Genomic DNA, 18,136 nt, shown 5'->3' on the forward strand with positions numbered 1-18,136 from the left:
ATTCATTGCACAATATCTAATACTATGTAAATGTAAAAACAACAATGAACCATAACCATTTAAAATTTTATAGAAAAAAAAAAATTAATTAAAGTAAATATAAACAATATTAACTCAGTTAAATTGAATATAAAAAAAATTAATTAATAAGATTTAAATTAAATTAAATATAAAAAATGTAATTAAATTAAATTAATTAAAAAAAAAAAACTGCACGCACACATCCTGCAGAAGCCCACTGCGCATATTCTGCGCAGAAACACATTAAATTTGTTCTGTTTTTGTATTAAATTGATTTAAATTTACATACTGTAATATATTTTGCAATTATTAAGTGATTGAAATCCTTCCAATATTAAAAGTTCAGAATATTCCCAGCATGAAGATGAGAAAGATCATCTTTCAGTGTGTTTCCTGGCGCGATACGTTCTCGTCAAGTGCAAAAAATAGACTCGACGCCGAAACGATCGATGCACGGCGCTAGGCAGCCTTGGCGCAGCGTGGCGCTTCAGCCTCCGGTGTGACCCGCACAAAGGTTTAACATGGGAGTGGATGGGAGCCAGCTGTTATTTACGCTTTGGCGTCGCTTCATCGTCCGTTGTGAACCCGGTGTAACAAGAATCATAGTCTGCTGCTGCTTTGTCCATGTGCTGTCGTGAGGCTGCCCCCTGCTGGCTGCTGGGTTCCTCTGCTGCTCTTGTTTGGTTTGTGCAGCTTGTGATCAACTAAAGTTGTCCATGAAAGAAAATCGTTATTATCCTTCAAGGGCAATTTGATGTACAACCAGCAACCAGTGCACGACAAATATATACAATTTAAATAATACACAATATAAAAAACCCTATAGACTAAGTAGCAGGGGGAAATTATCTTAATAAATGAATTGATAAGTCGAGCAACAGAAAATTACCCGTCAACTATTTAGATATTCTAGAAATATTTCTTTCTACTTTTCATTTCCTGTTGGGTTTCTAATTATTATTAATGTTATGTAATGTTAATGACATTTCCTTGATAAATGTGTGGAGGTTTTATTTCCTTTGCTGAGGAGTTTATGTTTTCATCTCTGATTTGTCAGTCAACAGGTTTATATAATAATGGACCAATAACCAAACAACTTGCTAGAAGGAAGCTGCATGGATCAGAGATTGTTGAGCTCTACTGAGTGCCAGTCTAGTGAATGAATCTGGAATCTTCTCTCAAAAAACATTTCCCCAGCCCCATAGGGTTTGTAGTGTGAAGCTAATAAGGTGTTTTATAAAGATGTGATCGAAAACGTCAGACCAAGTGAATCCACTTTATTTCAGCATGAACAGAAAAAAAAAGAAGGGAGTTTCATTTCACCGCTAGCAGCAAGACAACCTACTGGATTTTCACTCTCATACGATGAAGGTTACTCGATCTCATCAGTTACTAATAGAGCTCTGTTCAGTTACACACACAAAGGGGTATAAGAACTGGGGTTAATGAAAATGCAAGAGAATTAAAAACCAAAACAAATTAGTGCACCTTAAGTTTTACTCAACCTGCGTCCCTGAAATTCAAATATGTGACCCTCTGTATTTCCAAAAACACTTTTGGAATTTTGACACAAAACACTGGCATGAAAATGAATTAAACATGGACACTACAGGGGTTTATCAGACAGTCCATGCCCGACATACTATATTCCTATCTTTCTGCAGCACAAACCTGAGAAACGAGAATACATAACACATCAGTATCATTACTTAGGTTTCCATGGCTGTGACCAAACAGCTGCACTTCAGCTGTTGTCCTGAATGAGCTTTGCTAATGAAAGAATACTGCATAGTCACATGCAGTATGCGTTGAGAGCACAGCATCCTGGTTTAAATGTTACTACCAACACATCTCCTTTGGTTCTCTGTGTGCAACAAGCATACTGTGTCAGGGTGAACATTTAAATTAATTCCGCTGCATACAATACAAGCGACACAAAAGGTTTGTACCAACAGGAGAAAACTTCCTTCAAAGTCGTACACAACACAATATGGATGATGGGCACACAGTTGTAGCGATGGTGGATAGTATACTTGTGCATTCAAAACACATGAGCTGTTAAAAGACCTACCTCTCAGTAACCGTCAAGAAGATAAACTACAGGTCTATTGGAAGAATGTAGATAAACCATTAATAATAGAAGAAGAGAATTTCCTTCTCAAACAGAGAAACTGTCTCTGTTTACACCTTAATCCTAATATAGCTTAAAAACCCAAAGCAAAGAATTAAATGATTTTAACATGCATCAGTAGACATTCAATTTGTCAAAGTGTAGGTGTGCTATGTCTTGAAAAACAGCTTTGGATTCCTATCACTTGTCTGTGCACATTTACTAACATTCTGGAGGCCAAGTATGAATTATGAAATGTGAGAATGGATTTGAAAAAAAGAACTGAACGGGATGCATGACAGTTTGCGTGTGTATGTTGGGGAATGCCAAATTGAAACTCGCCTAGGGCGCCAACATTGCCAGGGCCGGCCCTGGTCTGGTTGGTTGGACTTGACTCAAGGTGGGTTCACAGGAACTATCAATATCTTTTGTCTTGGCTGTTTTATTCCCCCCAAAATTAGTGCTTTAAATTGACTATTTATGCAGCAAGATCCACCCAGCATACAGTGCAACAGTCAAACAAACAAAAATAATGTTTAAGAAAGTGCTCTGCTAAGGGGCCACAGTAAAGAAACATACAAACGGATAGAAGTTCATGTTTTCTACAGCTACACGTCCCCAGATTCTTTATTTATCTCCCCCACGGAGGTTATCTTTTCATCTTGTTTGTCATCCAGTCGAATACGAATGTATAATGAGTACTAGACTCAGCAGGCTGCTAATTTCATTTTGACAAAGAAGTATAGGTTTTTGCCTTTGCTGGCACCAATAAGATATATTTCGTCTGCATGCAGCTTGATTCATTTCAAAATTTGTCTGAATCAAAGTCTGTGATGAGCTTAATGTTCCTTGCTGGCCAGTGACACAGTTGTTTCACAGTCGATTGATATCTAAACCATTTCACTACATATTCTAGAGAGTTCCGGTGATATTTTCGGCCTCACAGCAACTCAGACTCAGCAGAGACAACTCTGCTTATCGGGCCTCATCTACTGTGTAGATGTATTATTTACAGTCAGGGCTGATTCAGCCGGAAAACAAAGCAGCTATTTGCTGTATGTAATCAGCTTTTCTATTCAAACTAATACACTGTGGTTTTGTTATTATGTCTTATAGGAAATGTAAACCTTATTTTGTACCGCAGTACAATTAAAACATTAACATTATCTAGGTGTATTAACTCAGATGCATCTTACATGGCCATGTTGTATTTATTCTCCCTGAATATATAGCTGACGGCGTAAAGCTCCTAATCAGCGTGTGAAAGCCAGAGAACAGGAGGTCAGAGGAGAAACAGGACAGTTGCAGTTATGTCACATGGTGTCTCTTCCTGCTCTACCACACTCTGCTGCACTTCTTGTTCTTTTCACATCACTTCTGTATTAAAACATGCACAAATGTAGCTGAAGCTATAATATCCAGCCTGAACTAAAGAAATTCAAACTTCTCTTTCAAAAGAATCCCTGTAGTTTTATTAGGATCAGTGGTGGTAGTTGCCAAACCACAGCTACGAACTCAACTGCTTGTTATGCTGCTAAACACAGACTCCAGGCTTGTCTGAAAATATAAAGAGGTACAGTGGAACAACCAGGATGAGTTATTTGAGTTATATGACTCCTTTAATACATATAAGCAATTTCATTACAGCTACAGGGATTAAATCAAATTTGATTGTGAATATGGTAAAAAATCTTATATCCTAAATTGATAGTTCATTATTTCACATATCACTCACACATCTTATTTAAAAGCACCGTTTATTCTCTGTATATTTCTGCATAGTTGGTAATGACAGTTCCTTCTAAAATTTTATGAAATTAGTTTGTATCAATCACATTTTTGCTTTTAATCTGTTTATATGAGGGTAGATTAATAGTATGTATAAGAGAGAAGATTGAAAAGAAAGATCTACATTTTGTGGTTAAAAGACGATGCCTTAAAATGGTTTCAAATTCTGGTCTATTTAGCAGTAAGACAAAACAAAGAATTGGAAGGTAAGAAAAATGGGAAACAAGACCTCAAACGATCCCGGAGAATAAATTTGCAAGTTGGAATAGTAGCTTTAAAGAAAATCAAATAAGTTGCAGGACCTCTGCTTTACATAAGATCCAAAGTGCACAAAAGGTCAGATGAGATGTTAAATGTAAATCCACTACATTTATACACAACACTGAGGTTGGCTCACAGTTATTAAAGTTGTAATGTCTAATCTTATAAAATATAAATTGAGATAAAGTTGTTTGTCTTGTGTAAGTCTGTTTGGCTTGACCCTCCTCAACACAAGTATCAGGCTCACAGTCTGGGTATGTCGCTCCTCTTACAACCAATCAGCAGTTTGAATCAGAACTACTCAACACTAACAAGTTAAGTGAACTTATGAATCCTTTTGTAAAGTTTTGTTTTAAGTTTGAAATAGTTTCCCACCTTCCAGTAGAGGGTGCTGTGGAGTGATGTGCCACTGGCAGCAGTTAACTGTCCTGGTGTATAAGGCTGAATCCCCCCCCCCCCCTAGTTTTCTGTGATTATTTTATAGGTTCTGACTTTAAAGGCAAAGTCTTCAGTAAAACACAACATCCATTACTCCACCTTATCATCTGTCATTTAGGGTTAGTTCTCTGTCAATTAAACTATGAGAGTATATATATAATATATAATAATAATATATAATATAATAATAGATATGATTTGTTACATACATACATACATAATACAATATTAAGTCGATGTTTCCGAGTTACAGTTTTGTAGTTTGCTGTTGTTGAGAAGAAAGTATAGTTGTTGGACTTGTAGGATGTTTTGCATCTTCATATTTGCATTTTTAAAACCACATTTGCAAAGCCAAATAAAGACATCACATCAAACTACTGTAAGGATTACTTACAGTAGTTTCCCTGATGTCATAAACAAGAGAAGGTGCAGCACCGGATACAAAAGCAATACATCCTAATATTTCAACAATATTCATTTTAATTGTTTTTTCTTTACAAAATATAATAATTATAAAACATAACAGAAGAAGCAGGACAATATTGGTAAGAAATAAGAGTAAAAATGAAGAAAGAACTAAAGGCAGTAGTTCGATTCTTCTCGCTGCCTCTGTGGTCTTGTACTGAACTCCTCTGAAGTAAACAGTCAAAGACACAACACGGGGGGGGGGGGGGGGGGCGTTACACAGGGATCACAGAAAGAGCACGCACGATTACAAACAATAAATAGATGAACAGATGACAAAGGAAGAATAACCTGAAAAACCCTTTCATTCCCCTGTTGCCTTCCCTTTACCTCTTCAGAGCCTGAAATATACTGACATGCAGAGAACCACACATGTACAGATGAGCGTACGAATCAATACAGGATTATGAGAAAGACGTAAACAAATCAAGTTTATATTTTTATTCAGTGATACAAAATATAAAATATTGGAATCATATTCACTGTAATAACCTTTAGTCTTTTAATTTCTCACTTCTGTACCATCACATCACGGTTAGATCTAAATTCTTAGATGGCAGATGGCGTGAACCAGCTTCTCTCAATTTTAATTCACTATATAAAATGGGGAACTGACTTTAACAAATACTTTAATAAATAATTCCTTAACACGAAAAGGTGCAGTGATTGTAAAAGTTTGTCACTCCAAAAATTCATACGACAGCTCCGATGGGGCCACGGAAATTGAATTTATGCAGCACTTAGGAGATTTCTATAGCAAAAATAACAATTATTAGATGTTTTAAATGCACATGAACACTTATCAGTATATTTCTTCATTTCAGGTCAAGGTCATTAAAGATACTCAAGGAAACATTTCAGAGGAAAGCAGGGAGAGAGAGCTCTGACGATAAAAATGGTGCTGTTGTTTGTTCTTTTATTCCATATCTTCATGGACTGGACTTCACGTGGATGTTGCTTCCTTGTTGTCGGTTTTCAAAGAGGCAGAAGAACTTAAATAGAACGTTAGGTCGTCCTTTTGGAGCCTGACCAGTCTGACATTTTTACTTGACTTTCAACATACTCACTTCTCTAACTCTCCGTACAACCATCAAAGTTAGTTCTGGATGACTGATCATGGAAATCTTCAAAGTTGCAGAGCCTGACAAGCAGGATTTGGATTCACTGACTTGCGTAGCTTAGCGTGTACATTTTACATTAACATATGTTATTCTGCGTCACCTCTGCAGGTCAGAGGTCAGGCTCTTCACTGCACTAAATATTCATTCTTATAGAAACAGTTGTCAGAAACGACACGAAAGCATTGCACGTTAATAAATCATCAGGGAAGAACAGGATGAAAGGTTTTGACAAAGGCCAAACTAAAGAGAGAAAAATTATCCGAAAAATCACTGTGCTCCTTGTTGCGACTATAAAGCTTTAAAAAAACAACAACACAGAAAATGATGTTCAGGGTTTTAAAATCAAACAAATTTCTATTTGAAGAACGACTCCTGTACCAAAGGTTGACAGACAGCTGGAGTGGGGGAGGTTGGAGGTCCAGAGAAGCAGGAGAAACCGAAGACAGAGGCCATTGGGCTGAGTCGAGCACGTGTAAGATAATAAATTAACTTTCATGTAGTCTTTGAATTGATAGATTTTACTTTATGACCAGACTCCCATCAGTTGTGTTCATGTGGCACTGAACGGAGGCCCTTTTCAGAGCTGGTATTAAGATTTAACCCATTTGAAAAAAATACTTGTATAAAATTCATTATGTGGTGGTCTGTGTGGATGCTGTGGCAGCAAATATGTTAAAATACGATTCATTGTGAAAGTGTAGCAGTTCAGAGACGTCAGCCGAGTAGACGGTCCTTCATGAGCGTCCCAGGACGCTTGTGCTCACACAGCGAAAACAATGTGGCCACTTCTGAATGTGGTCTGAGTGATCCAATGAAATTGTTTGTGTTCATATGTACTTTGAGCTGTCTGCTTGTGATTGGCTCGCTCAGGACGGATGCGAATACCAGATCTGAACGGAATCAGAGGCAAAAGTGCTGAGCAATAAGCAGAACACAAAGAAAGAAATGCTATTGGATTTCGACTTTAGAAGTCAAACTTCTCCATTATGATAAATAAAACACAACAACGCAACGGTTGTTCACATCGTCAGCCACTGCTCGGATTTAGACGAGCAGAGGACGATGGTTCGTGTGGTCACTGCAGCTCTCGTCACCACCAATCAACAGCGTTGCCCTGGCGCAGGTTGTGGTGAAAACTGTTATAAATAAACACACAATCAACACCTGACAGTAGTGATAAACACAATGGACAATGAGTTCAAGTGTATCAGTTTGAAAAGAGGGTTCAGATACAAGCAACACCCCCAGCACAGGGAGCAGGTCCATCCCTTTCATAAGGTTCAGTAAATGCACGTTTTGTTCGGGCTTGTATGAGTCAGTTGTAAAACCAACACCAATCAATGATTTTGACAAATGGCAAACACCTACATCAGCATTGAATTTCCCCTCACTGTGTCAGAGAGCGATGCTGGAGAGCTGAGGGGTGCTGCAGGCTGCCAATCGCCTGGAAGTGTGACGGGAGCAGAGTGGACGAGGGCGGAGAGGCAGATGGCAGGCTGAATTCCACCTGCAGCCCATGTGGGCCGCCACTAGTTGCACAGTCAGGGTCCTCGGGAACAAAGGGTCCACCAAGCATGTGTAGCTGGTAAAAGCAGGAGCCCGGCAGGCAGTGGTCGTCATGGCAGCACGGAGGGCTCCCGCAGGCCGACTGGGAGCTCAGGGCAGAAGACTGGGACTGGAGCTGGCCTGGAGCTGAGGGACAACAACTGTCTGAGCGGGGATCCCGCAGGTCGTCCAGGGGCTGCAGAGAGAAGGGACAGCCAAACAGCTGCTGAGGACATCCGTCTCCACACAGCTCCGACAGCCCCATCAGCAGCTCACCATCTGCACACATGAAGGAGAGAAAAATGTTTCAATGTGACAAAAATTGGCAACTGCAGAAAGTTGTTCAAATACTTCTTCATTCTAAAGCAACACTGTGTAGCAGCGCCCTCTGCAGACATATGTGGGGACTAATTCTGACGGGCTCTTTGGTTTTCACAGAGAAAAAAGAACCAGTAGAGATGCTGTTGAGTTGATGGCCATACATTAAAACCTGTTCCCTTGGGTTTCAATTAGAACTAAATTATACACCACATGAAATTCAATAGGATTTTTGTATTTCTTGTCTATCTTTAAGATTTTTTTACCTGCAGGCCCAGCCTGCTTTCTGAGGCCTGTGAGGATGAGTTCATGGCTTTAAGAGAAAGCGGGGAGTTCGTCTGCGCCGGGGACGGCCCTCCTCCTCTGGAGCACCATGGCAACATGCACAGCATTTACACACACACATACACAGAGACATGCATACACACACAACAACACAAGACACACAAAAAGCAAAATAATTGGGAGATGGGGAAAAAAAAGAAGAGGAGACAAAATGATTCATAAGATGGAGACATAAGATAATGAATATGTGACGTCAAAATAAAAGGCAAACCATGTCCTCAAAATAACTAATTATATAATGATACAATGTATATGACAAAATAAAATCTATAGAACTGCATGATGAGTATCATTATGTGATTTGGAAAATGTGTTTGTTGTTTCATGCAAACATAATATTATTTATAAACAGAAAAATGGATGAACATGCAGAGCTTTCTGATTTTCACGTTAAAAAAGTGGAATTGTTTAGTATATATAGAGGTGACAAATTAAAGGGTAACCTGGCAAATGAGTGAAGACACAAGAAAAAGTCCCCATCCATACGAATTATATGAATTTTCCTTATATTTGTCACCTGTTTGTACATGTGTGTTGTAGAATTGTAGAGCCAAGTGTTTCATGCTGCTCCAACTTCAAATGAAACTCTGAAGTGATAATTCTCCAGCTTTTATGGTAGACATATTTTAGGGCAGACTATAACCCTTGTCTCACAATAACCTGCCCACCACATCGGTTCTCTAAGTTACCTTGTTTGTCCAGGTCGGTGTGTAGAGGTAACTGGGACTCGAGCTGCCTCGGACCCACAGAGCTGCGAGACAACAAGCCTGAGGAATTGTTGCTTCCTTCCTGCTCCGGAACATCCCCATCCTGGTCTCCATCCTCCCTACAAAACACAACACAACCACTATAAGCAAAGGAAAGTGTGTGTGTCAACATTTAAAAGCGGGAGTGACAGAAAGAGCCTATTTTAAAACAAAAACATAAACATAAGTGAGCAGACATATGCGATACTTAAAAGGAGGTTGTTATTATTATTAGCTTTAGTATCCTTCCTCCCTTCCAATCCTCTAAGTCGACCGTCTGCACTCAAGCTCTTCATATTATTTTTCCATGAGACCTGTGCAAGGTCTTGTCCGCCTGTCGCTCAATGTCAGCTGGGACGAGCTACAGCCCCGACCTGCAACCCTCAACGGATAAACAGTATAGATAATGGATGGATGGATGGATGGATTTTGCATTCTTAAGTAAAATCCATATCTGAGGATTTGGCAGCCATTCCAATACGTTGACAACGAAAGTCAACTTGTTGTGGCACGCACGCAATAAGAAAATAAAAAAAATAAAAAAAACACAATATTTCTTACTAGATAATGCGAAATATCTCTACAGCGAAAGTAGTCATACACAGATGTTTTGTAATTTCGGCCAAAACAATTCTGTTTAGGAGACATTACTTCAGGATAGACCCATAAAAACTCACATAGAGTAAAGCCGATGAGGAGGGTCATTGTTAGGGCAGCTCTGAAGTGTGAAATTAGAAGTTTTAGTTATAGATTTTTCTAAATGAATAGATCAACAAACCCTAGGGCAAAAATGTCTCAGAGTAGGGGTGTTACAGTTAAGATTGGATGGGAAGTTCAGTAGGCCACATGCAGTAATAGACCCTGCATTTGCAAACAGAATACAACCCTATCTATCTGTTTACATTTTGATTCACAGCCTAAAAGTTGCTCTATTTTCTAAGAATGATTTATTTTATCAGGTTTGTAGCAGTAAACACAATGAAATAAAATCATGGTGCATGGCTTCACATAGTACAAAAATTGCGGATTCACATATTACTCTATATAGCTCATGTAAATTTCAGTTTAGGTATAATCTCTGTACATTAACAAACAAATGAACCCTGACTACACTGCGACCCTGTTCGTATCCCAGCAGCACTCACATGCTCCCTGACTGCAGGCTGTACTTCTTGCGGCTGAGCCTGGTGGTTTGTTGGGTGAAATACTCATGACGTTTGGACTTCTTCCACATGTAGTAATACTCCACACATTCGCCCACGGAGCGCGTTCGTACCTGAGGAGAAAGAAACAGGTTGTTTATGCTACGCCGTCGAATGAGAGCGCCAGGTAATCATTTCGAGAACTCACCTTGTTGCCCTGAATGAGGTTGAAGTTTTTCCCGTAAACTCGATAGCCTAGCTCAAAGCTCCTGCACTCCTCCTCGCTCCAGGCGCACAGCTCATCTGAGAGAGACCACCAGTAGAATCATAGTGCCACACATAACAATACATTTAGGAGTATAGCATCCATTTGAAATTGCTTTTAAAATTAATGCCATCTGGGCTTCGTGCTGCAGAGGATTTAAATTGGAGTTGCAGCAATGAAATTGCAGCTCAATATCCAGACTGGATAGAGCCTAATGCAGCAAAAACTCTCACATACAGGGTGTGGAGGGAAATCCAAAACCACATCATATCTAAATACGGAGACCGTCACACAAATGCGAATGCAGGAGAATGTTGAGGGTCAAAGTTCACCTAAATTGAACTCCGCACGAAGCCACGCTGCAGATTTGATTCACCACAGGAGGCAGTTCCCCCACCCCCCCAACAGACTGGTAGTGAATGGAAGGCGAAGTGCATTTGCTTCTCTCTATGTTATGCAGTTTGGACTGACCTCCCCTTGAGAAACACCTGCTAAATGAGAACCTATAGTCCTGCTAATTTCTGAGCTAAACCAAATCAAGGATTTTTTAAATGGTTCATTTCCAAGGGCTCTGCTGGCAAGATGTTGGCATCCTTCACTTCATCAGCATCAACACATGCCAGGAGCAAACAGATTTTGCAGATGGTGAAGCAGCTGACAGGCAGTAAGGTGTGTAGGTGTGGTATTGTTGACCAAAGAGAAGAATACATCTTTTGCTATATTAATTTGTGGCTCTCACACTGCAAGACAGCGTAAGACACTTTGCAGCAAGATACTGGTTTGTCTAAGTCGGCCTTTCACATAGGAAGATCGCTGCGGGAGATTGTTGGGGTCAGATGTTTTCACAACAAAAGGGAAATGTCTGCAGCGTTCAGGCGAGGGGTGGAGTCTGGGTGGAGCACGAAGGAGGCAGGACATAATGTATAGATTCAGCTGCACAATAATCCAATGTCAAGAGTTCTACACCCACAGTACATCCTGGTCGTCATGTCACCACCGCTCAAATCTCACACCTCCAACAAACAAACAGGAAAAGGCTCTTACCACTGACCGCCTTCACGTTGAATTGTAATCGTCTCACTGCTTCTTCTGCATTGAATTTGCATTTTATAAGTTCATACAGTGCCTGGAAGTCAAAAGAAGAAAAAGATTCAAGAATATCTAAGAATGTTTTCCAAAAACTAGTGTGTTATTTGGTTAACATTCTCAGTGGCTCTGTTGAAGCATGTGGTGAACTGCTCAAAGGCTACGAGTTGTGTAAATGGAAATAGGGACTTTGATGACACTTGACATGATATAACTTAACCTGTTCGTTGTCACCGACAGTGTTAGCTTGCATGGATGTGCGTGCTGCCCCCTCCTGGCGACGTGGTCTATGTGTGTTCAGCAAGAACTCCTCCACTTCCTGCACTGGCAGGACACCTGGCGTCCACAGCAACTGGTCCTCACTAGTGTAGACTGGAGAGAAACAGAGAGGCAGCGGAGAGAGCAGAGAAAGTGGATGAGGAGATGGTGGAGAGAGAGGAGGAGGGGGAAGGACATTTAAAGAGAGAAGAGAGAAATGATGAAGCTATCTTTTTAGATATCAACACGAGTAGCCAAAGTCAGAAAGATCTACACAGGAAGGCTTCAATCAGCTGAAACGTAATGCTTAGGCAACTTCACATAAGGTTCACATGTGTTAAACACAAAGGAAACAACTGTTAAAATTGTTTGAATTCCGGGAGGATGATAATATATGTTGCTTACCATTTTCCTGGTAGGTATTTGGATTGAGTGGAGGGATATTTGCCTGGTACCTGGAGCCAACCATGATCTCCTGAGAAGGAAATCAAACACAGTTCTGAAATCTGTCACAGATGAGATCTGTGCTCTGTGGTAGAGTTATGGTAACAGATCACTCCTCAGGCTACTGTAAATGTATATATTTGTAAGTGCTGCGTTTTGTTTCCAATCAAATCTGGTAAGTTAGTGGTTTACATGTGACTTTGTGTCTCAGTCAGGGACGAAGTCCAAGAGGTTAGTTTAGGTTTGATTCAGTTGGTCAAGCAGAACGAGACCAGGCACTCCTGCACTAAATGATTATGCTCACTGCCGAGACGTATGAGGTTTATACAAGTAAAACAAATAAAGAATGGAAGAATATGTACAACCTTTGAAGTGGGCACTGGATCAAAGGAAAGACAGATCCATTACTGACGAATTCAGAAAGACTATTATATTTAGCTGTTTTGTTTGGTGGTTCTCTCTCCTATAGAGAAATGTAAACTGCAATACACTATGCAGTACGCTTCATGTCTCTTTGACCTAAAACCACTCATCAGGTCAACAGAGTCACGATGAGATATGAGTGACAGCCGTCAGTACCTTGTGCTCTTCATTGGAGGGAATAGAGGCATCGTCAGACTCCTCATCTGATGAGCGGCCTTTGTTTCCACCTTAAAGAAGCCAAAACAACAGAGAGGAGGGTGATCTACTCAAATCCTGGATGTCAAGATGAATTCAATAGTGATGCTGTCTAAAAGTCATATCTTTATGCCAACGAATAACAATAACTTCAAAAGAATCTAATTTAATTTAAGATTAGTTTTAATCTTCAGTTTATTATTAACCATCAGTTAACAACATACATCCTGCTGAGGTAAAATTATCTTTCTCCAGTGAAACCAAGCTGTGACTCGAAGCGAGACAGCGTGGACATAAATAAATAAATTAATAATTTATAGAATATATGTCATTCAGTCAGTAAAAATTTGATTCAAGATGACGCAGCGAAAATATGAGAAAAGAGCCTCAGAGGAACAAGGCTCTCTTGTCTTTACCATTTGGAGAAACTGTGTTCTTATTCAATCGCTCATGAACAAATAAAGGACACAAAAGCCGCAAACCTGCCACGTGTTTAGTTTGTTCTGTGGACTCAGCACAAATACCGTCATTCATTTCAATAGAATCACTACCTGGGGTTGTTCCAACATATTGAATATCCTTCTCTTAAATATTGTCTCAGTGCCTTTGACAACATTCTGTCTCATGGACAGGAAACTAATACGGCAGTAGAAGATGCCATGCTGAGACTCTCTCATTTGAAATTATACAAGAACAAATCAGAGGGTTTGAAAACATTGTAACACAATAAAGCCCAGCAGGTACTGTTATTGAAATGTATCAGCTAGTAATGAGTAACAGGCTCCGATCTCACCGGAGACATGATTTAAACTAAGAGAAAATATTGCAGCTATCAGAAAAATCCCCTGACTGTGCAAACTGATCCATCTGAATCAAAATTATGAACCAAACTCTCTTTCTAAACTTTAGAGGGAGAAATAGGATCAGGTTAAAAGTGATATAGCCATGTGTAAATCTGTGTGTGTGATACCTTGGAGACGGCGGAGGACATCTGAGGTGTTCGAGGTGACTGAGGGGGTGAGATCATCTGGTGATGATTCTTCCTCCTCCTCCCCAGGAAAGAGATCCTCTGTTAGCTGATCCTAAACACAACAACAAACTATCAATAATAGAGCACAGCAAAGAACAAAGTAATAAATCAGTTTACATCTTCTCGATTGTTTGTTAATATATGAATCCAAATATAAACTTTGGACCAGCCAACCCTTCGATAAGAACGAGGCACCTTGTTTGTGTTGGTGTCGTTTGGGTTATGTCTCACCTTGTCCAGTGTCATGCCTGGCAGGCTGGCAGCCATTTGACAGGTCTCCTTCTCTGGATCTGGCACTGTGTATCCATACAGAGCCAGCAGCTCCTCCAGAGGAAGCTCACTGGCCTACGAGCAGAGCGCATCAGAGAAAGCCAGCGACAGGTGGAGAGAGAGGATCGAGCGAGAGAAGGAGGACAACCACATTAAAGTCTATAAAACCATCAAAATGGTATTCTTGGGGACTTTTTCCCCTCTTCTTCCCGAATAGTTTAACTCTCAGTCAATTTGCAGAGTCACCACATGTGAGGGTTTTTTATTCATCAAAGTCGTGCCGATAACTTAGTAAACCCTTTCTTGAAAAAGGATCCAGATGTGAAAATGAACTACTGTGTTTCATATCATTTCTTGAGCTCTGTTTTCAATGGATGTTTGTTCCTATCTGTGCAATTTTGGAATTGGATTACAGTTTCAACTGCCCTTAATGTGACATTAAGCTCAGCCATATTGCTACTGGAATTTTTTGAAAATGGGCACAGGTAGATGTGGTGTACAGCTAATTTATTAGCTTTTTAATAGTAAAAGAAAATTATATGAGAAATACAAGTGATAATAGGGATGGTAATGCATTTACAAAATATTAAATAAGCACAGATTTACTGGATTAGAGTGAAAAATAAGCAAGTTAGACAAGGTTTTGCTTGTTAAATGAGATTTGGAAGCTTGATTCCTCCAGCAGCGGCTGCAGGTTCAGTTCTAACTCGGCCCTTTGCTGCATGTCTCCCTTTCAAGCATAATACTGTGACAGAAAACGATGAAAAAAGCACGATGAGGAGTGTGGAATTTTAAGTACAACTCCTGCAAGTGGGTCCAAATATGGCCTCGGACACAGAGCTTTCCCACCATCACACACTGCATGTGCTATGATGTAGTGTTGGGATGAGTGGATTGAGATGTGGCTTTATTCTATGTTTTTTGTCAGAATTTCCGAGAAAACCTACAGTGAAATCAGTAACTTCAGTAACATTATTTATTTATTATAATTATTAATTATTATTATATCAAACATGCAAATCAAAGTAGAAATGCTGTGTATTATGTTATGTTGTGAAGGTTAATCTTTTACCCCAATTATAAAGGACCATAATGATCACGTGTATCAGTATTACTGATTGTTAAATAATATATTTAAAAGAAAAAGCAGCGCCCCCCCCCCCGTCAACTCTAAAAACGTATGACTTTGTCTGCTTAGACAACTGAAACAAATGTGAAGCTCTGACAGAACCTGCTGCTCCTTCTGCCACCTTTAACAACACAAACTGCACTTAGCTTAAGTTGATATTGGAGAGTATCAACCAAATCACCACGGTAACGATGTAATGAAAGCTTGAAACTGTATAACTAACCGTCTGGAATTGTACCACAGTATACAGTGTAACCGATAACCGTTGCATACCTAAATATGACAAGATAAATTGATGGCAACATAAATTTCATCTTAAACAAATAATACCCAAAGGTTTTTTAGTACTGGGACGATGTATATTCCAGTGATTCAGCGTTAAAGTTCCCATAATCATGCAAAATTAATGAAATCAACAAATATTATTAAAGAGACTAGCTTTTAAATAGCAGCTTTGACATAATAAGGTGTGTCTGAACTTGACCGTACAGTGTGGGACTGCGCTGCCATCTTCATGGGTCGAGCAGCGTTCACCTCCGACTCCTCTAAGGCCTGTTAAGACTCCTGCTTCTCCTGCTGAGGGTCTTCATCACTGTTCCTCATCCACGCTCCACTAGACCCCGACGTCAGCGCTCATCTCCAGAGGCTTTTCACCCACCTACACACACACACACACACAGAAATGTCTCTATGACTTCAGAGGACATTACATTGACTTACATTGATTTCCCGGGAACGTACTCTAACCTTTTTAAATTGTTGTGTTTTTAGACTTTTACTGTTTCCAAATGTTTGCCCTCAGTTTTGTAATTTTTAACTTAAAAAAAGCCCCTTGTAACTTTGTATTGAAAGGTGCTATATAAATAAAGTTTGGTATTATCATCAGGCAAGGCAGTTGTGTTCATATAGCATATTTCATACCCAGCAGACAGCTTCAGAGTGCTGTCCCGAAACTTTAGAAACAACATAGAGACAGAATTAAGATAAATCAATTAAAAAACTGAAAGTTTAGGTTAAAAACAATTGTCAAGCAAAGTAAAACCGATTGTAAAGTCGAATAAAAGAGGGAAAGCGATTAAGGGAAGTGGAATAAGATCCACTGATGTCTGACCTTGTAGGATGGTTTACATTATGTTCAATATCATCCCCGGGCTTTAAGAGAAAGTGATAGAGACACAATAGAGCATGTGTCTATGATGCAGGCCACGTTATACAGAAGTGAAAAACTTTACGGAGGCCACATGATGAGCTTAACTCTCCGGCCCTTGCATGAGATAAAGTGCCGACGCTCCTGCTGTTAGATAACAGGCACAGCGACACGGTTTCCGGACCGAGAAGTTGAGCGGAGTCCGGTGGACGAGTGGACCGAGCGGAGCCTCTCCCCGCCCGGCGGGCTCACCCCGTGTGTGTGCGACCGCCGGCGCTTTCCTGTGACTTGGTGCTGAACGTGTCTTCCTCCGGACGAGCGGCACCACAAGGAAACTAGCAGCGAGTCAGAGGAGCACCCGGCCGGAGTTCAGCCGCCGCCGCGTCGTGACATCCCTCCCCGCAACTTTTCCTCCCACTTCCCCCGCGGCGCACCTGAAACACTTTCAGCACCACCGCGTTGTAAAACCCCGCCGAGCTGCCTCCATTGTTTTCTACGGCGCTACTACCGAGGCTGGCGGGGCGGGGGGGGTGGCTCTTTAAAGCCGAGAACGCGGAGACGGAGAGGGGGGGAGAGACGGAGCGAGAGAGCCGGGGAGCTTCTCCCGTCTCTTCCTGCCGCTTTACCGGCCCCGGAGCTTCTCTTTCACCGGCCGGCGACACGGCGGGCAGCCGGGCGAAGAGACCCGGGTGGACGCGGGTCGCCCGTTCGCTACAGTTTCTCTGTCGTTCGCTTCATCGCATTCCTCGTTTTCGCTCACTTACCTCCGCCATTCCGTTTCTGCGCAGGCTGGGTATTGCCCGGATGTTGTAGCTCTGGTGCTCGGCTCCGTTTATTGCCTCCACCACTCAGCAGCAGCCACAGCTACAGTTGGTTACTGACTTCTACTCACTTTCTAAACCCGGTGTACATTGTTCACGTCTCATTTAAACCACCACCATCTTAAAATATACACTTAACGAAGAACTTCTGGTTTTTTTTTAAACACTTTTGGTATCAAATACAAAATTCTGCTCTTATCACAATTGAAGTTTGAAAACACATTTAAATTGAACACAAGACCAACTGAAATTACAACGGCTCACCTTTCAATTTTTTTTTAACATGCTATGATTAATGACCTCTGACCCCCATGGTTAAAAATACACTGACATGATCTCATCCAATGACAGTTGCATCATTTGTTTTTCACTCTATAATTGTTTAAATGCTTCTTGTGTTGCTTTCACAACGTGTCATGATGACTTTTATATGTTATGATGTCTTGTTGAAATGTGGCACACAGATAAACCTGCCTTGCACGTGCTGCAGTGTCAAGTGTATATGCATGTGTATGTGAATGAGGGAGGGGACAGGACATGGCTCAGGCAGATAAAGATATAAGGACTCGGCCAATGACTGCATGTCTTCTCAATGGAGAGACAGGAGCAGAGGCAGAGTTAACATATATATATATATACATATGTATATATGTATATATATATATGTGGACCACACGATACACCATTCAACCACATTGAATACAAATACATCTATAAGTAGATATGATGGTGACTAAATTTGTGCTGGGTGTTGATATCAACAGGATT

At 40.5% G+C, this 18,136-nt stretch overlaps 1 protein-coding gene across 2 annotated transcripts; it reads right to left on the bottom strand.

The window, feature by feature from the left end:
- Positions 1–5,291: 5,291 nt before the first annotated feature.
- mier2 (mesoderm induction early response 1, family member 2) lies at positions 5,292–17,540 on the bottom strand. Of its 2 annotated transcripts, XM_062395925.1 has the most exons (13): positions 17,312–17,535; positions 15,890–16,058; positions 14,233–14,346; positions 13,942–14,053; positions 12,933–13,003; positions 12,315–12,384; positions 11,872–12,023; positions 11,610–11,691; positions 10,509–10,603; positions 10,304–10,434; positions 9,102–9,238; positions 8,334–8,430; positions 7,892–8,028 (listed from the first exon to the last, which is right to left on the bottom strand). In XM_062395925.1, the coding sequence occupies exons 2-12, from the start codon at positions 15,914–15,916 to the stop codon at positions 8,375–8,377; spliced, it is 1,047 nt and encodes a 348-aa protein (XP_062251909.1). In that variant the 5' UTR covers positions 15,917–16,058; positions 17,312–17,535; the 3' UTR covers positions 7,892–8,028; positions 8,334–8,374. The 2 variants fall into 2 exon arrangements, with proteins under 2 accessions (XP_062251910.1, XP_062251909.1); XM_062395926.1 differs by lacking the exon at positions 8,334–8,430 and having other exon boundaries at positions 5,292–8,028; positions 17,312–17,540.
- Between the last annotated feature and the right edge of the window lie 596 nt (positions 17,541–18,136).

The sequence above is a fragment of the Platichthys flesus genome, chromosome 9 (genome assembly GCF_949316205.1).
Source record: "Platichthys flesus chromosome 9, fPlaFle2.1, whole genome shotgun sequence".
Classification (NCBI taxonomy): Eukaryota; Metazoa; Chordata; class Actinopteri; order Pleuronectiformes; family Pleuronectidae; genus Platichthys; species Platichthys flesus.